We start from the raw sequence: 22,445 nt of genomic DNA, 5'->3' as shown, positions 1-22,445 counted from the left end.
TTTGTTCCAACAAACATAGTGCAAAAATAGGAACATTAGGAATTATCGCAGTCCTTTTATCTATCTAACAGATAGAGGAACTGTGGAATTATTCTGCAAAAAAAATTTTGTTTGTTGGTTTGACATTTTTTTTTTGGGGGGGGGGGGGGTCCTACAATATGAGGTGTCTACGACTTTCTCAAAATTTTGTACATATAAGAGTACAATCCTCAAATCGTAAAAATCATTTGTAACTAAAATTAAACAGTTAAAGGGGAACCTGCCCAACCCAGGGATTGCACCAAGGAATCATGGGACACTATTGTTTATGTTGTTTACAATGTTAAATCTATCTTTTGTTATCCATTGTAATTTTAAACCAGAAAGCAAATTTGTTGTGAGACGAGGTCTATGATTCGTGACCGTTCTGGTTCATACCCAGTCCTGTGATTGGTGCATATAACAAATTCTATGCCCCCAACTGTAAAACTGTGCTAAGAATTCGTAAATGGGGGTCAATCTGTTTAGTTTTTTTGATGTAAAGGTAAAGCGATATTCTAAAGAGCAACTAATACTGTAAAATGATTAATTTTCACTGGGTTTATATTTCGCTGAAGTGATTTAGCATTTAAGGCATGTTCAGCGGGTTTTAAATTCACGGTTTTATCATTAACATAATGTGTTCTATGCTAAATTTTACATATTCACTGGGTTTTAGTTTAGTGCATTTGCCAGTCTGTGAAATAAGCAAAATTAAAACCCAGTGAATAATTCACCCTTTTACAGTATTCTCCAAATTGGTATTTTTTATAAATTTAATTTGACATTACTTTTGTCTGATTTTCTAGTTTAAAAAATGCTGAATTGAAGCCTTCATCCCTTGTCTATTTTTATACACTAATTACCAGTCACCCCCCTCCACACACACCCCCCCCCCCCCATACAGCCTTGGCGTACAGTTAATTATAGTGACTGGGCTCGCCGTTATTGAATTCACATTCCAAGGGCTTATTGACAGTTCATTTCAGATGTAAACAAACTCGGTCACGTGTCAATGAAAGACGACGAAAAACGCCGAACGTCGCCAGAAAAAAACGTTGATCACGGCGATGAAGGAGTGGAACAAATTGACAGAAACTGTTAATGTATTCAAAATTATCATCGACTTGTGTAATTTCTTGAGCAGTTTTTAGAAATTCACGGCATTCACGTCACGATGCATGTCACCGTGACCCCAAAAACCAGTTGGTCCGGCACTCGCTAAAACATACATTTACAGATTCCCAGTAAAATACGCACCTTCAAAATAAAATGTATTGCTACTGTATACTTCTCTGCACCAGTTACATGATTGATACCTTTTTAAATGTATTGGCGTCGATCCGCCACTCGTTGCTACACCGCCATTTTTGATTTCCGCCAAACTGCTTCCGGTTTCGAAATCCCAGAAAAAAACTCTTAAAATCTCGTTAGGATAGCCGTCATATAATTTCCAACAGCGCTGATTGTCTTTGCATACGATTCCGCTCGTTTTATGTTGCTTAACGACCGATGACAACCATCCTGTATGTCAAAATTATCGATAATTTAAAAAGTAAACATGTTGGCTTCTGCGCCCACTGTGTAGACTTCTTAATTGGCTCATTACGTATGCATGACGTGAAGTCCCAGAATCCTTTGCTCATGTCTCCATACTCCCGACGTTGTTAATTGGTTAGTTGGTTGAGTTGTTTTTAACGATTGATCGTTGTCAGATGTTCATGTATACCGGCTATCCTTTGATAAACAAATGCCGATTTTTATGTTTCTTTGGTTCATATGCGATTCTTTTCAAAATAAAAAAAAATATGACTGAATATGTAAATATATTTTGCTATAAAAGGCAGAATGGAATGCTACATAGAAGTAAAAATATTGTCATTTTCTTCATTTTCACATATTGGATATTTCATGTCACGAAGATGAACAAAATGGAATAAAAGTATCTGGGTCACCGTAATCAGTTCGGAGAAAATCGATGTACAAAATGTAGTGATAATAGCATGTTTTGTCTGTTTACCATTGTTTTCTATGAGGGTCGGCAAGGGGTATTTTCGTAAGCTGTAATCAATTATTTTTATTTTCGTAATAATGTAATTTAAAAAAATGGAAAACGTAAATTCGTAGACATGACCAAGATGTAAAATGTAATCAGTTATTTTATTCTTCCATAATTTGTACAAAGATCTTATTTTTTTGTAAGCATTTCCCACACTAAATGTCGTAATTCTTACGCAATTCAAATTTCGATTCTTAAACACAAATTATCAAGTATTTGTAAAATGTAATTAGGAATTTGCTTCATCTGTAAAGTGTAAAACCCGATTTTTTAATGTAAATGGGACTTTCCATTTTATTTCCCGTAAAAACATATGGCTTTTTTTAGTTCCTGTTCAATGGGAACGAATATATATTGAGATATCTAAAAATCTCAAAATTTTGCTGCGTAATACATGGTGAAAAAAAGATATATAATGTCTTACAAGGCACGTTTCGATGTATCATTGTAAGTATTGGAACACTGACAATGGTTTTAGTAGGTTTTTTATAGCGGAAATCGCGAGTAGCATCTACCTCAAACCTCAGTCAGTTTAGTGGTCTGTGGTTAAACAGCCTGAGGTAACCTAGGTGATACAAATAAAATTCAATGTACGTATGTCCGGGACGTATGTATGGCGGCTGTTGAACGGAGTTGCACGTACACATACGTGGGTGGTGAACACTGAAATAATTGATGTATTCTTGGCGTGGAATACATATTTGTTCATAAAATTGTCACATGTACGGCAACCGAGGTGGCTCACAAGATGGCATTTTATAAAACCATTTTTACAATTCATTTTTATTTTATAATCCCTTTCTGTTCAGAACAGCTAGTCCAATGCGCAGTTTAATTTTTTAGTTTTCGACCGTTCTTTTAACCGGTTGTGGTTGCTAGGCGGTGAAAATGCCCGGATGATCGCTCCCGAGAATAAATTTACAACACCAACACCTTGTTCACACCTAAGTGGTAGCTGAGCTAAGACATGCGCAGAAAGTGTGCAGGGTCAAAGGTTAACTGATAGTAACAACAAAAATGGCGTCTCGTTCCGAAGATCGACTGGAAGTGGTTAGAAATACTGTTGCTGGCGGGTTAGTTGTCGGCGGAACAATCGCGATTGGATACTTCATCATACCGATACCAATGCCGTCATTGCCCACGGTCACCGATCGCCTTATATTCGCACTGAGATGTCAGATTTTCAACGCTGTATTATTGTACGCAGGAATACAGGTTATCTCTTTGAAAAGATTGTTTACCCAAGCAATGGACCCTGTATCAGGTCGCGGTCAACACCATGTCGAAGTTCATTGTCGTTATGCACAAAACACTCTGGAAAGTCTGGTACTAAGTACGTTTGCAAACCTCGTCATAAGTACGTACATTGAGGAAACCAGCATGAAAATAATACCAATTCTTGTGTTTCTCTTCGTTGTTGGAAGGATTACTTTCTGGATGGGGTATTTGCAGCACCCCATTGGGAGGGCGTTCGGGATGGGCGTGACAATGTTTGGTACTTGGTTATCGCTATATTATGCGGTGTTTTGCGTTGTGTGGAGCGGACTGGGGTTCAGATTACCGATCGATGGTCAAATCGTCGAATGAATCAATGGATACAACCTGAAAACTGGTAAATGAAGCGTGCCATATGGACGATGAACAATGCATGTCAACACACGCATGGAGTGTGAATCGATTTTGTAGTCGCGAACCGAGCAGTGCCGCCAACGGTATAAACGCCACCGTGTCATACCATAAAATGACTGCGATCTGCACGTCTGACAATATGAAGTCGCCGAGTAAAATCAGGAATGATATAAATGAAAAATTTGCTATAGTGTGGAAAACGTTCTTTCTGTTCTAGCACAGTATGCCGATGCCACAGCGGACTGTAAACGGAGCACTAAACGAATACACGTGTGTAGAGACACCGTCCCTCCACGGTGGTACTAGTGGTAGAGAGTTGTCAAATCAATGCAATAGGTGTGGACCTAGAAACTCTGGGCGGGGCAATGACAGGAAAACTGCAAAATATTTGTTCCCTTTACTTAGTTTTATGCTTTTATATTTCCTTCATGGATTTACTGAAATGTTCTGTTTTCACTCTGTGCAATATGTTAGAAATCAATGTCCGGAATTTTTTTCTGTTATTTATTCCTGCGGGATTTTTTTCTATGATTTTTTCTTCCTCAATTTTGTTCTCCATTCTGCCACACTCCAGAATTTCTACTGGCCAACCACTTGCATAAAATTGAAAGCAAAAACTTGTTTTCCAACTATAATTTAATGAAAAGGTACCATTCTAATTCCCGAATTACCGCCAGATGCATTGTAATTCTATTTGCGCATGCGTAACCTATCAGTACCTAGCAACGGCCGAGGGTAGGACAAAAATATAAAAAGTCAAAAGAGCACCGATAGACATTTTTATTTTAAACTGTTTTTCAAAAACAGCAGAGTAAGTGTGTGTGCGTGTACAAGCAAGGGCAGCTAGAAGAACTTTTTAAGATAGCTGGGAAATGAGGATTTCCAGTTGAAAAAGATGATTTTTTAAAGAAAATGGACTAAAATAGAGATGGAATGTGAGTGTTTTACAAAGTAAAATATGACCGTGACATAGTATTTCAAAATACCTGCAGAAAATATGAAAATATTACGCTATAGCCAAAGATAATTTGCATGCGCATCATTCCTGCTTAGGCAGAATAGTGTGCAAATTTTCAGAGGCTGGTACGAGTTGAAAGATGATGGCAGTTTTATTTCAGAGGAATTTTTACGTTGCTAGTTGGAATCTGTAATGTTCGGTGCACTACGACTCACTGCGCATTCGGAACCTTCAAAATCTGCTCTACCTTCCAGTTTGTTGACCCCAGGTCACAAGATATGCGCAAGCGCACAAATGATGAATGTGCAAATGCTATCAATTTGGAAACCTCCAATTCTAATCAATTATATTAGCATATTTTTAGTGTACATTGATTAACAGATAACTGGTATAACCTTCCACATTGTTTTGTATAATTGCAATTGTTTGTTTGCATATTCATATACCTTTTCACCACCAGACTTTCTTACCCATTTGTCTGCACTTTTTTCTCATATTCTATCAATATTTCTGGAAATGAACCCTAATTTTGAAGCCGACTGATTAAATTTAAGTCAATTTGCATTTTTTTACTAAAAAAATTTGTCTATTTTTGTTTCAGTCTTTTGAAGGAAAGTGCAGACTATAAACGGGACTATTTTCTGAATTTGTGATGAAAAGAAGGAACTGGTGGTGAAAAAGTTATTGCTGTATTTTCAGTTGAATAATCGCTTGAGGGGGCAGATGTAATCTGCCTAAATATGTCTCATATTTAGTAACGACGAATAAAATGAAATTATAAATGACAATTAAAGCTAGGTAAATGTTAAGTTACGCTTGGAGCGTAGTGTTTCTATTGTAATCCTTTGAGGCCAATGTTAACTTTTTTTACAATTCACAAAATAAATTTACATATTTTTTTTCTATATTTTTACAAAATTTGTAACCGATAGAAAATTATGTCCATTTTGGGACAAAATTAACAGAAATTGTAGAAAATAAAATAAATTTGTCAACATTTGGCGAGAAAATTATGGCGATTAAAGGATTACACGGCAGCGAGCAATCTTACAATTGTGTCTGCATTTTCTATAAATTTTGTAACTTGCTAAGTTTACATTAAAGAAAAAAGCCTGTGGTTACTGGTTAATTTGCTGGATTCTGATCAAAAACGTGTCTCAAAAAACACTTTTACTCAAATTTTTCGATTATTTTTTCAGCTCGTACTGATAGAATTAGTTAATATGGAACTACCGTGTTGGCTACCATGAAGCATTTTGGCATTTTTTTATAGAAAAGATGAGTTTTTCATATTTATTTATGCAAATTAGATAATTTTTTCAGCCAATCGTGTTATTCAACTCACCCCTGGTAATTTTTGGAACGATTAGAACACAATTCAAGTAGTCAATGTTGATATTGAGTTCACATCGCTTCCAGATCAAAACTTGCATTTATGCTTGATATTGGGAGAGCGCATTGGATTGTGGGAAAATCACTGTTTTATCAATACATATCTTGCAATTACTGTGAATGATTCAGTTTACTTAGTTTTAACAGGTTTTTAATTTGGTTTTTACATTCATCTTATGGAGAGAATAACATTGTAACATTGTAATTTTTTTATTTATATTTGTGAATTTTGTATTGTATAATTTTCTGAGCAGCAAGTAAATATGTGAACTTTCTAAGTAAATATGTCTTGTAATTTTTACAAGGGTAATTATGTAGTTTGAGTACGTTCACTGCCAAAATATCTTTTCTCAGATCACTGGTCACCATGTGCATAGTGGTTGTAGCAACAGACATGTGATCAGTAGACCTGAGTTCAAATCTTACTTGGGGTTGAATACTAAGAAGGCTACACGCCCTCCCTCACTACCCTGGGCAAGTGTTCTACAAACTCAATGGAAAGGCTAAATCCACCAGACGAGTTTCATTCACTAACAAATGCAACATTGGGGGAACCTTAGTCTGCAAGTGCTTGTGTTTCAACTGGTTCTATTTGATGTGAGGATAGTGCATTAAATTGCCATAATACCATTATGATAGGAAGATGGACACAGCCCTGTCACATAGGCCCAAACATGGAATATGGTTTCTGTGGTTAAATGCACTGTGTGTATGTATTAAATTACCATAATACCATTATGATAGGAAGATGGTCACACAGTCCTGTCACATAGGCCCAAACATGGAATATGCTTTCTGTGGTAAAATGCACTGTATGTATGCATTAAATTGCCATAATGACATTATGATAGGAAGATGGTCACACAGCCCTGTCACATAGGCCCAAACATGGAATATGCTTTCTGTGGTAAAATGCACTGTATGTATGCATTAAATTGCCATAATGACATTATGATAGGAAGATGGACACACAGCCCTGTCACATAGGCCCAAACATGGAATATGGTTTCTGTGGTTAAATGCACTGTGTGTATGTATTAAATTACCATAATACCATTATGATAGGAAGATGGTCACACAGTCCTGTCACATAGGCCCAAACATGGAATATGCTTTCTGTGGTAAAATGCACTGTATGTATGCATTAAATTGCCATAATGACATTATGATAGGAAGATGGACACACAGCCCTGTCACATAGGCCCAAACATGGAATATGCTTTCTGTGGTAAAATGCACTGTATGTATGCATTAAATTGCCATAATGACATTATGATAGGAAGATGGACACACAGCCCTGTCACATAGTCACATCCCTGTCATGTAGTCCCAAACTGGAATACCAACTCTTTGGCAAAATTGTTAAACTGCACATACAAAAATACAGTGACATTCAATTTCCAAAACTGTCACTGGGTATGAAATTATTTAAAACAAAAATCTGTTCTCAGATATTTGTCAAGGTTACACTGTTATTAATGACAGACTGAATATATCCCAGGGTATCCAACCTAATTATAATTATAATCTTGAACATTCATGTATACTAGTATTCTAATCTCCTCATACTGTAAACAGCTTTCATTTCGAGAAAGACAAGTTTCACAAGTCAATGAAAATTTCTCTGGTGTACTATGACACAAAGTGTCTTTTACAAAATTGTGTCATTACAAATGCTATAGAATTTTGAAATCGCAAAAAATTCTATCAGTGAAAACTAAACGGTCTATGGAGAGCAAAAAAAAAAAAATGGCTGCTATAATGCTATATTAAGAATGATATACTCCTGTCACATGTACATGTAGCTGGTCTTCTAAGTCGTATTTCTTATGACGTAAATTATCATTCAGCAAAACAGTTTGTAGTAAAGTTCCATTTTCTTGCATTTTGTCATAGTTATATGATTGTATTTGGACATCGCTATGGCAACAAAAGTCATTATTTATACACAATGTTTCATTTTAAATTTTTTCAGCGTCTACCATTTTTATCCTGATTAGGAGCAGAACAAACTTCCTTAAAGTGACCTGATGTGTCAATCCATCACCATGGAGATTGTGGGATTGAGTGACTATGGCACCTGGCACACTGAGCAGTGAAAAAAAACATTCTGTAGGTCAGGTTAACAGCTTTTATATTTAAGAGAATACCGGTAGTGTTCTTTCAGAGGGGATGTAAAACTGTTGGTCACATGAACTGTTCCTATTCTCTCTGCATGTACAAGATCCAGTTGTTCTTGTCACTAATACTGTGGAATACTTTATTTTCGCTGGAATTAATTTTCGCTGAAACGGTTTTTTGGGCGTTTTGTATGGAATTTATTTTCACTGATTTTTGATGAGTTTAATGTGAAATATAGGAAAAAAAAGTATATTCGCTGGATTTTATTTTCACGGAATCATCCCTTCAGCGAAAATGGTGAAAATAAATTCCAAGCGAAAATAAAGTATTCTATAGTAGTAGCAGTTTCCCTGTAAACGCACATACATGTTTGTATTGTGCATTTTCCTGTCTGTAACTGGCCCAAGCACGTTGATAAGAAATGATAGTATGGGTGGGTAATATGAATTCTAATCTGAAAAATACTTGGCTAAATAAATAAAAATACTCTGAATGTGACATTGACACAAAAAATCCTAAAATTGCGAAAATTTCTTGCTGTAACAGTAGTCTTTTATGCGAATGGCAAGTAGGAATGGCTTGGTACGCCATGACACTTGAGGTGGGAACCAGCCAATAGTCTTTTATTCGCTGGTTCCCGGCATTCTTGCGAATGGCAAGTAGGAATGGCTTGGTACGCCATGACACTTGAGGCGGGAACCAGCCAATAGTCTTCTACAGTGTCGGTGTTCATGTTTGAATGTTTGTTATAGTCCTCAACTGAATTACCTGCCATCTTTTTTCTCGCCAACATTTTGTGGCAACATTCTGCTTTTGTATTTTACTACAATTTCATTGTTAATTTTAGACCAAATAGACATAATTTTTGGTTTCCCACAAGTTTTGGTCAAAATGAAAACATGAAAAAAATACATTTTGTTTAGTTTGTGTTTCGTGACAAAAGTGAACTTTGACACTCAAGTGATTATACCGATCCTCACAATAATATTATCTTTATGAATTTTATATGTTGTCCAAAATGGTGTCTATTTTGTCAGAAACACAAGATTTATGAAACTGATACTAGTGGTGTCACATAATTGTCACTACCCCCTCTATAGCTGAAAATCTGTTAATATTACCAACAAGTTCAGCTCCTAACCGTTTAAAGCGAGAGGGTCGTCACCTGCACGAGAAAATAACGGGAATTGAGTCCCAAGTGACGATAACAACACACGCTAAAAACACAAAGGCACATGAGTAGATGCTTGTTTGTAAACAACGACACGCTATGGCTATCTGATGCATGCACAGGTGGAGACTCCCTCGCTTAAAATTTTTTTTTCACATTTGTTTTCTATTCTTTGTTTATTTTGGACAATGAAAAATGCGTGAAAAATTATTTAATTTTGGCCTGCATTGATCTTGTGTTAATTGAACTCCCATGGTGCATCATTGTCAAATGCACTTCCTGTTTTGAAGTATAGTCTAATATTATTTGTTGCACTTTTACATCAAAAATAATCTAAATAATAATATTATCACATACTTATGATATGCATCATAGGAGTACCTCAATGCACCATGGGAGTATCACACTGTACCATGGGAGTACCACAATGCATCATGGGAATACAACAATAGACCTAGGTTACACTTAAAGCCCCATGTCATGTGATCCCGTCGCAAGATAATCCTTGTCTATTGGTGGCATGTTTTCGGTTTGTGTATTTTGACGTTTCAAAAAATTAAAATTTATGAAAATTGTTTCATAAAATCACTGCTGTAATACTCATCCGTAGGCAATTTGGATCGATGTAATCTTAAAAACGACGAAAAACAATTTGACCAAAGCTTAATGGAAGCTGTTTACATTCTTTTGAAAAATTGAGAACCAAAAATTCACCATTTCTCATATGTGTAGATGCTCTAATAGAAACCACATCCCCTCTGTTGCATTCCATTTTAATAGAAGCCGCGGTTTTTAATACAGCGGTTGTCTGAAAAAATTAAGAAATTAAGTTTTTTTATCCTACATCAGTCTTTTTACATTGTTCCTAATCAGGTGAATGATGGTACTGTAAAACCATTTATTTTCACTGGCGTTTAATTTCACAATTTTTATGTTTTGAACAATTTCACTGAATTTTAAGTTCACAAACGTGTCTGAGAAACAATGAGTTTATTGTTATTCTACATGTTCAAGTAGATTTAATTTAGCAAATTTTACTTAACAGCAAAAATAGCAAAATTTCAAATTAGTGAATAATGCCAGATAATAGTGGCCCATGACCTTTTTAGCATAAAAAACAACAACATTCATTTAATTGTTTTATTTCCGTTACTCTTGTTTGCTTGTCTTTGTCGTTTTGTATTATGTAATTAATGTTTACTGTAATGTATGTAATAAAATGAAATAAAATTGTGTAAAGAGAAAAAAACAAACAAAAAAACATTCATTTAATTATGTAACTACCGTAAAATAATGTAAAATTATTTTTGCTGGAATTCATTTTTGCTGAAAAGACTTTTCGGATGTTTTATATTGAGTTTATTTTCACTGATTCTTGATTAGTTAAGTGTAAAATCAAGTATAAAATGTATATTGACTGGATTTTATTTTCTTTGAATCATACCTTCAGCAAAATAAATTCCAAGCGAAAATAAAGTATTTTACAGTAAAAGAAAATTATGTGCATTTGGTTTAAAATTATAAAAAAAAAAATAGAAAAATATATATAAACCAACAAAATGTTGCATCCAAATTCTTTTAGGAAAATTACGGTGTTCAAACACCTAACACTCACACAGTCACACACAAACAGGAGAATACATAATTAACAAAATACAAATTTTATTCATCTTAGAAGCATATTCACGTTGATTTTGATACATTCTATTAATAAACTGGTATGTTTACAAATGAGGTAACCATAGAAACACCAAACAGTATGTGGTACAGGTTATAATTGGACGACAAGAGTACCCTTATTTACATAATTATGTCAACAACATTTACTTTGTGACTGTTACCTGTTAAAGGGCGGTAGTCGTCGCGCCATGCATGCGCAAGATATATGGGTCAGCTTTAATTAGGTGATTGGTCACCGGCAGTATTCAGTGCAAGTCACACCAGGGTCAAACCTCATACCTCATTTGAAGAGTGCATTGGATTGTGGGAAAATCAATGTTTATCAACACAAATGTCGCACATGCTCAGCGCGATGCAATGACCACCGCTCTCTTAAATTAACTTCCACCAAGCCAACCCAACTTGATTTTGGAGATTACACTTTGACTCCAGATCACAACAAAATCAGTCTTGTTAGTGTTCACTGGTAAGGTTACGGGAACACAGAATTCATTTAATTTAATGTTACATGAAGATTTGGCTCACATTTATTTATTGTTTACAAAACTTAATTTAAAAGATCCGTCTAAATTAATAATCTGCAGTTAATTTCCCATTACCCATCCCCAATGTCAACATTTGATGATGTATTTTTTTAAAAGTTGATGGTACCTCACCGATTTGCAAAGTGTTAATGCAACTTTCATATACCGGTAAATGTGTGTGAATCTGACATTTTTCATTCCTTCTCCCTGTTTGCTAAACATGTTGATAATTAGGATAAGAAAAAATATTGTAGAATAGAAACCACAGCCATTTATCCTTCATGGAAGCCCTGACGGCACGAGTGAATGTGAATCTAAATTCAAAGGTAATTCTCTCCAAGGAATTCTGCATTTAAAAAGCAAAAGAATACCCTCACAGTAACGCAGGATTTTTCATTTTCTTTCCTAGATATTTCAATTGCGTTTGGTCATGGAATTTACTGTTTCTAAATATCACCTCATAAAATTTTTCCAAAGTTTGTGTTTTGTTGTTTTCGTATGTCCAGTATTTCAGAAGTTCTGTGACGTCAAACGGAATTGGAATTGCATTATGGTCATTTAAATGGACGTTTGCATTGAATCAGTAAATGCGGTTCTGTGACGTCAAACGGAATTGGAATTGCATTATGGTAATTTAAATGGACGTTTGCATTGAATCAGTAAATGTGGTTCTGTGACGTCAAACGGAATTGGAATTGCATTATGGTAATTTAAATGGACGTTTGCATTGAATCAGTAAATGCGGTTCTGTGACGTCAAACGGAATGGGAATTGCATTATGGTCATTTAAATGGACGTTTGCATTGAATCAGTAAATGCGGTTCTGTGACGTCAAACGGAATTGGAATTGCATTATGGTAATTTAAATGGACGTTTGCATTGAATCAGTAAATGCGGTTCTGTGACGTCAAACGGAATTGGAATTGCATTATGGTAATTTAAATGAACGTTTGCATTGAATCAGTAAATGCGGTTCTGTGACGTCAAACGGAATTGGAATTGCATTATGGTAATTTAAATGAACGTTTGCATTGAATCAGTAAATGCGGTTCTGTGACGTCAAACGGAATTGGAATTGCATTATGGTAATTTAAATGAACGTTTGCATTGAATCAGTAAATGCGGTTCTGTGACGTCAAACGGAATTGGAATTGCATTATGGTAATTTAAATGAACGTTTGCATTGAATCAGTAAATGCGGTTCTGTGACGTCAAACGGAATTGGAATTGCATTATGGTAATTTAAATGAACGTTTGCATTGAATCAGTAAATGCGGTTCTGTGACGTCAAACGGAATTGGAATTGCATTATGGTAATTTAAATGGACGTTTGCATTGAATCAGTAAATGCGGTTCTGTGACGTCAAACGGAATTGGAATTGCATTATGGTAATTTAAATGGACGTTTGCATTGAATCAGTAAATGCGGTTCTGTGACGTCAAACGAAATTGGAATTGCATTATGGTAATTTAAATGGACGTTTGCATTGAATCAGTAAATGTGGTTCTGTGACGTCAAACGAAATTGGAATTGCATTATGGTAATTTAAATGGACGTTTGCATTGAATCAGTAAATGTGGTTCTGTGACGTCAAACGAAATTGGAATTGCATTATGGTAATTTAAATGGACGTTTGCATTGAATCAGTAAATGTGGTTCTGTGACGTCAAACGAAATTGGAATTGCATTATGGTAATTTAAATGGACGTTTGCATTGAATCAGTAAATGCGGTTCTGTGACGTCAAACGAAATTGGAATTGCATTATGGTAATTTAAATGGACGTTTGCATTGAATCAGTAAATGTGGTTCTGTGACGTCAAACGGAATTGGAATTGCATTATGGTAATTTAAATGGACGTTTGCATTGAATCAGTAAATGCGGTTCTGTGACGTCAAACGGAATTGGAATTGCATTATGGTAATTTAAATGGACGTTTGCATTGAATCAGTAAATGCGGTTCTGTGACGTCAAACGGAATTGGAATTGCATTATGGTAATTTAAATGGACGTTTGCATTGAATCAGTAAATGCGGTTCTGTGACGTCAAACGGAATTGGAATTGCATTATGGTAATTTAAATGGACGTTTGCATTGAATCAGTAAATGCGGTTCTGTGACGTCAAACGGAATTGGAATTGCATTATGGTAATTTAAATGGACGTTTGCATTGAATCAGTAAATGCGGTTCTGTGACGTCAAACGGAATTGGAATTGCATTATGGTAATTTAAATGGACGTTTGCATTGAATCAGTAAATGCGGTTCTGTGACGTCAAACGGAATTGGAATTGCATTATGGTAATTTAAATGGACGTTTGCATTGAATCAGTAAATGCGGTTCTGTGACGTCAAACGGAATTGGAATTGCATTATGGTAATTTAAATGGACGTTTGCATTGAATCAGTAAATGCGGTTCTGTGACGTCAAACGGAATTGGAATTGCATTATGGTAATTTAAATGGACGTTTGCATTGAATCAGTAAATGCGGTTCTGTGACGTCAAACGGAATTGGAATTGCATTATGGTAATTTAAATGGACGTTTGCATTGAATCAGCAAATACCAGTAAAGCTTTCTTTGTATGTGATTACAGTTGACGAGCGTTTCACACTACTTATGATTGAGGGCGCTGTTAATCCACAAATGGTGGCAGCACATATTCCTCATTGTATAGTCTTCTATAACTTCTAGCAAACACAAACAACAGTAAGGACCATTTCCACGTCATGAACACCCATACCAGAGTGACATAATATTCTGATGACTTTTCTATCGGGGTAATATCTGGAAAAATAAAATTAATATTCTGTAAAATACATGAATATGTAGTTTGGTAAGAAAATGTTTTAGGATATCATAATTCATGCTTAAGACAATTTCATTATAACTTTTGAATGAAAATATTCATACTGTAAGATACTTTAGCTGGAATTAATTTTCATTGAAAAGACTTTTGGGTGTTTTTTTTAATTTTATTATCCTCATATGTCCTAAGAAATATAAACATAAGATTTTCTCAAAAACATGCCCAGTGACCCCGATAAAATAATCTTCGAGTGTACCAAAAATGAGAAAATTCAAAGACATCAGTCAACGTGAATCACACTAAACTTTGTCTTCATACAAAAAATGTTGTTTATGTCGCTGCTACCACGCCATGCATTACCATATTGCTTCACTGCATAATTTGTGAAAGTAATAATTTAATGAAAAATAACATCTCCAAATTGTAATGAAAAACATTTCACGATGTGTGAACAAGTGCGTTCGGGGATGGGATTCTGTTTCCATCATGCGCTTCTACGTCTAAAGTAACCAGTGTTCCAATGTAACGTAAACATGATCCACAATAGTGGATATTCTGCTCACTGCGAGATCTCGCGAGATACCCGGACAATGGTTGTCAGCCCTGTGACACAGGTCAAGCTTTGGTTCAAAATGGCGTCCTTGCATAACGCTGTGCGTTGCTTGTTGACATTATTTCCACGCTTGCGATCCGTTTGTTTTATCGTTCTTTTTTCATTTATATGATGGATGATGTCAACAAACACACAGTGCCACGGCTCAAGAGCCTTTTACGTAAATTTGGTGTTTCAACATCTAATTCTACATTCCTTGCAGATGCTGGATGTGACGACGTTGGAACATTGCCTCTGATAAAGTACATGCTCGGCTAAGTGCCCATCCCCTTCAAAATGCTTTTAATTTGACTGTCTAATCACAAAACTTGGTAAATGCTTTTATATAATACAGCGTGGATATCCACCACCGTAAATATGTTGTAAACGCGTTGACCACAGTAACCGTGCATAAACTACACTTCGACAATGACCTGTTAATAAAAGTGGAATGCGGCAAATACTTCATGCCATATTCAGTTTACCTATCAAAAATTGCTAGTTACTAGTTTTTAGAAAAATCATGCCGTTTATTCGCTGAAATCTATTCCAACAGATCGTACTTGATACACTGATAATTCACTTCCGCACTACGTTACCAGAAATCTTGGGAAATTTCCAAAGAATTACAGCATTCTGATTGATTAATACATGTAACAGACTTGACCCATTAGGTCAAATCGTGCAAAAACATATGTCATGGTGAAAAGTGCTGTTCATCTTGAGTTTGTGTACGATCCAAAACATTTGACAATGAAGATAATGAAGAAAATCTTGACTTTGAATGTGTTCCAACAGACTCTAATATTTTAACCTTGTAATTAATATCCTAATAAAATGTGACCATTTCTGTTTTTTCATTCAATGACAACGCAATTAATTTTGTAATTTTATTTCCCTCAAAGACGTGATATCTCCCCCAATCTGTCCCATAGTCAATTAAAATCGTCATGCGCACTCTTTTCCGAGGGGGTGCTAGTGTATGCACCCACTACTAAATAATTACGATTTTCTGAGTGAGGACACTGGGCGCTAATGTGGTCGAGTACTGTAAGTGTCTTGCGTGATCAAGTGTCTTTCAAAGTCATCGGCACGAGAACAGGCATTTCCCAGGTTGTGTTTTTGGTTTTAGATGAAATAGAGAATCGCTCTTGCATTCACCATAAGAGCGTTTTTGTACAGTCGATATTGTTATGTGAACAGAATACGGCAGAGTAAACAATGGCGCTAGCACCGTCTCTAGGAAAAAGCTTGACCTGTGTCACATTATCAAAACTGGTTGCTAAGGACGTAAAGCTTGACCACGCGAGATCCCGCAGTGAACAGAATATGGCTTATTACCAAATAAAGAAAACATTATAATTCGTCCATAACACTTTCGAACACGCTCGTATGGCGTTTTATGGACGGGTAAATATCTTATTGATACTTACGTTGATGTTGTATAATGCCGTAACTCATATACACACCGAATGCTGGCAAGCATCCTAACATGACAATAAACCCCAGCAGTTCTAAATAAGATAACCAATGATAGAAATAGCGCCACCACTCTTTGATATGTTGTATATGTAGAAAAAATACTATTGCTGAAAACACACCTACAAATAAACAATAATTGCAAATTAAATAGCGCCACCACTCTTTGATTTGTTGTATATGTAAAAAAAATACTATTGCTATTTCAAATTACAGATTACAATAAATTATAATATCACATCCTCGGGGGCGGAGCTACGTCACAAGACGTTCTACGTTGCTAAGACGCGCACCACTGTACCACATATTTGTATGGGCTCTGTGCACTGCTGTGGAACGCCGGTCGAGCCGGTGAAAATTTGAGAAAACAACACAAACTCAACTTTGAAGTAATCCTGAACAACCAAATTTATATATGTTACACACGCAGGGGTAATCTTGTTACATTGTTCAGAGGAGTCTCAACAACCATCTCAAAGTACTCCTTTCTGAGAGTTTTCGGCCTTTGTTTTCACGGCGATGGTTGCCATGCGGTGAAAATGTCCGCCCCTGAGAATACATCATAGTTTTTTTAAAAGAACAGTTTTATTGTAAAGCTTTGTCAGGGGAAAATCATTCGAAATCAAGTAAGTGGGTGAAAAATTTAAAAAATAAAATTCCAAGCTAGACACCGAGAAAAAAAAAATTGCATGTCAGGCGATACAGGAAAAAATGTTGGAAAAAAAAAAACTGCACTGTCTTCTTCCAGCCACTCTCCATAATTTCAAATGTTTGACCTCTTTTGCCCCTTTCGTTTTTTTATGAATAAATTTGCGTGTTTCCATTCACTGTGAGATTTAGTACAATGTGTGAAAGATGCAGACCGTTATTATGGCAAAAAAAAATCAAATGATTTTCTTTGATTTAAAGCTCAAAGTTGAAGTGTTGATTTTTCAGAGAGGAATATTTCGCCAAAATATCCTTACTTTATCAAAATATACCATCATCAAATATGCATAGCACATTATCAGACGTGGAATGGAAATTTGTCAAATCCAATGCGTTACTACGTCGTAATGTTTAAGAAAAACTGCAGTTTTTGACACTTTTTGAAATAATTCAGGACAACAAAAAGTATCCATTTTTCAATACATCATTTTTTTTCTATGTAAACAGCCTACAACTTGAGATATGACATAATATTTTAGATATCAGAACCTATGGTTGAAGCATTATAATACAATCATTATTTTCTCAGAAATTAGATCCCTAAGCCCTGGAGTACAATTTATTGGAAAATGAATAAATTCTTTATATTTGCATTTATGAGTAAGCTTTTACCTTAATTACCAGTACTTGAGACGATGTGTAAAAAGGTACATAGACATGCAAAGAATTTGATGAGGTGACAGGTGAGTTGTTTGTTTGTGTTGGGTGCCCCCCCCCCCCCCAGCCTCATTTGAAAAACCTGCCCTCAAAATCGTATCTTCCCATCATATCTATGATAGAGGGACTGTGACTGTGAAAAACCGACATTTATTTCATCGAACGAGTGACGTAGTCATGCAGCCTTCAATGTTTGAGGAATTTGTTTAATGAAATGGTTATTCGCCCGCAGCTAAGCGAATCCGTGCCTATTTCCATTATTCGCCCAGAAAATTGGCCAATAGAATCGTAACCTTCAAGTAGTAACACAACGCGATGTCGCGTGCGTTGTATGATGCATGTTTGGCATGTTTTCGGCTTGTTGTTAAAATTGTAATTATTTACCAGGAGCGAAGTTGAAACTGATATGTCATTCACCCGTTATGCCGAGTGTACAACAACGTCAGACTAAATAACATGGTACTCACTACTGATCCCTCCCCAAGACGCTGCATGGTAACTTCCATATACTATAGCGAACACAAACAGCGCTATAATTCCTAGAAGTATACCAATTATTGAATACGTCAGTCGAAAACACATTGAGCACCGGGACGGCGCCATTTTGTTTCACCTTTGACACAGGGGGTCAATCTCCCCAGGCAGAGTTCTATTACGAGTATATATTTTTGGTGATCTAACCGCAAGGAACTCTGGGAAGGAGAATGACAAGGGGTGTGTGTCGTCACTGGACGCGCTGTTCCAACAAAGATCAAGAGGAACGGACAATAACTGTTTAGTCGGAGATTTTAAATAAACACATTTAGAGCCTCAAAGGCTCAAATATAAACAAAAATAGGTCTTACAAAATGGAAAATAATAGATCAAAACAAATGTTTAAACTTTCTCACCTGTAATTCAGTAATGAGAAACGCAACGATTTGCATGTATCATTTTGTATGAATGCCTTTATAGTTTGGTAATTGTTGATATACCCTGTTCCAAAGGCTGAAAAAATATTCATTAATACTAGTATTCATAAAGTGGACTTCTCCGAAGCATGGAAACTCTAGAAGCTTCGGAAAGTTGCGGCTGCCCATAGCGACAATCGTCGATACGTACAAGGAAATCCTTGTGGGCTTTCGCAATTACCAAAACTTAAAAAACAAATACAAGCAAATAAATTGAAAACAAAATAATAAAATCTGTGAAAAAAAATATGAATGATATTATATTAACAAAAAACAACGAAAAAAGCCCAAACTAGGATCTTATCAGATTGATTACAATTGTGTTATCATGATGTATGTAGTCTATTTATTGCTGCTCTTTCAGCAGAATTCGTGTTTTGTGTGAGTTTATTGGTAGTAATTTCGGATATCTCAACTTTGTTTTCTTCAATGTTGTTTTCGAGGCTATAGTTATGTGAGTCTTGTAGGTTCCACATTGATTTCATTTTTAAAGGGTGTTGTTGAGATGTTGTTCGCATTAAAGCGGGAGGGTTGTCACCTGCGCACGCGCGGGAATTGAGTGCCAAGCGACGATAACAACACACGCTAAAAACGCAAAGGCTCATGGGTAGACGCTTGTTTGTAAACAATGACACGCTATGGCCAACTGACGCATGCGCAGGTGACGACTCCCCCGCTTTAAATATTTGATACACATTCTCCCTGAAGTTTGAGTCTTTTGCCAAGGGAAATGACCTCTATTGGGATTAGAAGTTTATTCGAAAAAGTCCGAATAAAATTAGAAATCAACTCAGCTTGATCGACCAACCGTTTATTTCTAGATTTGCATTGCATTTTTTCTATTCGTTCGCATCTTGCAAACTGTTTCTTACGTGAAAAGTGTATATTGCGCTTTCAAGTTGTGTTATTGAGTGTCTGGACCGAGTCTATAGTAATAACGGTAGTTCTCTTTTGGGGTGTGTGGTGGCCCCGAAAAGGGCCGTTTGGTTTGTGTGCCGAAGCACTGGTCTATTTTAGGCTAGAAGTGTGTTACCTGCCTTTTCTGGGGTCCTGCACTCTCGTCCTTGTTTGTTTAAGGAACTGTCAGACATTCCTCCTCGGCCAAACGCTTGTTACCAGCAAACAGTTATTGCTCCTCATTTACCAGAATGGTGTGGGAATTTTTTAGAGGCGTCAGCAAATACATATCAAGTAATTTCATATAGTGTTTTGAATCCTGGTTTGATGTAAGCCTTTAAACTAGGAATTATGTTCTTTACGCGTCTGGTGAACGTATCTGAGCTGGCCGCGTTAGAGCGGAATCTTCAGGAGGTGGCTGGCTGTCAATCGTCAAATCAAACATTGGGGTAACAAGAGCTACGTCGATATTTTCGACGACGCTGATATCACCGTTCATTGGAATAGATCAACCACTAACTCACCGGTCTAGAAAGTTGAGCAAACTAATTTTGACTAAAGAGGGACATATCTTCCCCGCGGAAAAAAATCCGTAACTGACTCCCCTACAGATTTATTTGATTGTTTTGCCCACTCTCACATCATTTTTCCAGTTTTCCCCTGTCCTGAAAAACATTCCTGTGAATTACTCCTCTACCAGGAAATTCTTTGAACAGTTTTTCGCTCTCTTCAATGGATGTATTTTCTGACAGTTTTACACGCTGAGCAGTTACAAATAGGTTTCATAAACTGACGTTACAAATTTGAAATGATTCGGAGTTGACAGCGCCCTCTTCCGGCTAATGCTCTACACAAAAACACATTTTCACACTCCTAACGAATAGCAATAATTCTACACCCCCAAATTTTATTGCACAACGCTTAAATAAAAAAATGCATGCCCTAGAGCTGTAGTGTCTGCAGTAGAACGCTACACAAAAATAAGAATATGTTTTTATATATTTGATCTATCATATTTTAAGCAAAATAAAAAATGAATTAATAAAAGATTTGTGGTCACCGTTCGGAGAAAATCTATGGTATATACCATTGCCTCACAATTTGACACGGGGACTTATGTGGTAAAAAAACGATACAATGTCTTACATGGAACTTTTTGATGTCTGGAAATATTATTAAACATTTACAATATTTTTACTGGATTTTAGCAATGAAATGTTTTCACTGTGGTCAAAACAAATAAACGTGTATTTGTGTCCTAATTTTACTTTTCGTTGTGCCAACAACAAAATCGGTCTGAGACATGACATGGACCAACGGTTGGACACGTGTATGAGCAGTACATGTATGTGGTTATTTTGACCGGTTACCTGCTTTTTTTTTCTACATGTAGAGGAACACAAGAGAAGGCCAACTCGAATCACCGTCACTCAAACGGGGGACGGTGTTCGAATGCACCAACACAGAACACAACACAGATTAAACACTTTATTTTTTTCAAAATGGAATTATTTTGTCCATGTTTATTTCATTTATGCACGAAATGTGTGATAATGTAGTATTGTGATGATAATATAGCAGGAAAACCTATGCATACCCCACGATAATACGTTTTCCTACTATATTATTATCATTTTGAAAAAATAAAGTGCTATTACAGAGTTTTACAACTGCCACATAATTTCGTTGTCTTTCCGTATACTGTACTCAGGTTTTTGTTTCTTCGTCACTCAAGTTTTTGCAAAAGAACACAGTTTCGGATACACCAGGGCAGTAAATATAACTATTATGTAGAATTTCCATTTGAAAGGTCGGTACAGCGGGGGGGGGGGTAGACCGAGGCATACACACAAACTTTGTTAGCCAGCTAAGGGTCTGGACCAGATTTTAAAAAAGGGACAGATGTAGCATACAAAATAGCTTTTCTTGGGCCGTACTAAGCGTTCCCGTTTATTTTCTTAGCACGAACTAAAAACTATGACCTCTTGGTCTGTGCTAAAAAGTTGTGAATATTTATTTTTCATTTATTGCACTTCTGCACATTTTCTTCGAATTAAATTCGGTAGAAATAAAGGTGTTTTGAAGGAAATCTTCATGAATGCAATGAAGTAGGGGATGAGAAACATTAGATTTTATATTGTAATAATTGTCAAATCAAAGAACAAAGATCTAGATTCCTTGCAGCTTTATACATCTATGCCCTTAAGTTGAAAGATTTTAGCATGAATGAATTATTTCTTAATAATGTTTCAAGTAATGATTCTTTCACTCTTAGCATTTTGCAAATTTTTTTTTTTATATTTTTGATATGTTTTATTACTGTAAGTGTTATTGTCCTTAGTTGTTGTTGTTGTTGTTCACTCAAGTTTTTTTTCAGATCTGAAATCCATCTTATCGTTATTACAGTACACATATTACTGGCACATCACATAACACATATTAGTGACACGTCACACTACACATATTATTGACACATCACACTACACATATTATTGACACGTCACACTACACATATTATTGACACGTCACACTACACATATTACTGGAACGTCACATTACATATGTTACTGACGTCACAGACTTCAAACACTTTTTTGTCGGCTATACAACTTCGAATGAGAAGTTCCGATTGATGCAATGTCATGCAACATTATTATTTTAACCACTGGTAAAGAATCGCTGACGCATTTTTTTTAAATTTTGCCCCCCCCCCCACGCCTAACGTAAATGTAAATTTATACTTTATTTATTGTTATTTGAGTAAAGTTTAAGGCTGATGCAGCTTCACTGACAATGAGTC

General features: G+C 35.9%; 3 protein-coding genes across 4 annotated transcripts in view; 1 reads left to right on the top strand and 2 right to left on the bottom strand.

Moving 5' to 3' along the window:
- Positions 1 to 1,792, bottom strand: part of LOC102806848 (uncharacterized) — a 58,551-nt gene extending 56,759 nt beyond the window's left edge. For both annotated transcript variants that reach the window (XM_085494549.1, XM_085494550.1), the window contains exon 1: positions 1,279 to 1,792. The gene's annotated coding sequence lies outside the window, so the exon portion shown is untranslated. The remainder of the gene's footprint in view (positions 1 to 1,278) is intronic.
- Positions 1,793 to 3,094: 1,302 nt separating this feature from the next.
- On the top strand, positions 3,095 to 3,664 carry LOC102806734 (transmembrane protein 79-like). Its single transcript, XM_006824576.3, has one exon. It carries the CDS (start codon positions 3,095 to 3,097, stop codon positions 3,662 to 3,664), a length of 570 nt encoding a protein of 189 aa, XP_006824639.1.
- Positions 3,665 to 13,192: 9,528 nt separating this feature from the next.
- On the bottom strand, positions 13,193 to 18,410 carry LOC102806511 (heme transporter HRG1-like). The gene is made up of 3 exons (XM_006824574.3): positions 18,266 to 18,410; positions 16,388 to 16,555; positions 13,193 to 14,340 (listed from the first exon to the last, which is right to left on the bottom strand). Exons 1-3 carry the CDS (start codon positions 18,399 to 18,401, stop codon positions 14,189 to 14,191), a joined length of 456 nt encoding a protein of 151 aa, XP_006824637.2. The 5' UTR covers positions 18,402 to 18,410; the 3' UTR covers positions 13,193 to 14,188.
- Between the last annotated feature and the right edge of the window lie 4,035 nt (positions 18,411 to 22,445).

The sequence above is a fragment of the Saccoglossus kowalevskii genome, chromosome 20, assembly GCF_978046115.1.
Source record: "Saccoglossus kowalevskii chromosome 20, keSacKowa6.1, whole genome shotgun sequence".
Classification (NCBI taxonomy): Eukaryota; Metazoa; Hemichordata; class Enteropneusta; family Harrimaniidae; genus Saccoglossus; species Saccoglossus kowalevskii.
This window is presented reverse-complemented; position numbering and strand designations above follow the sequence as displayed.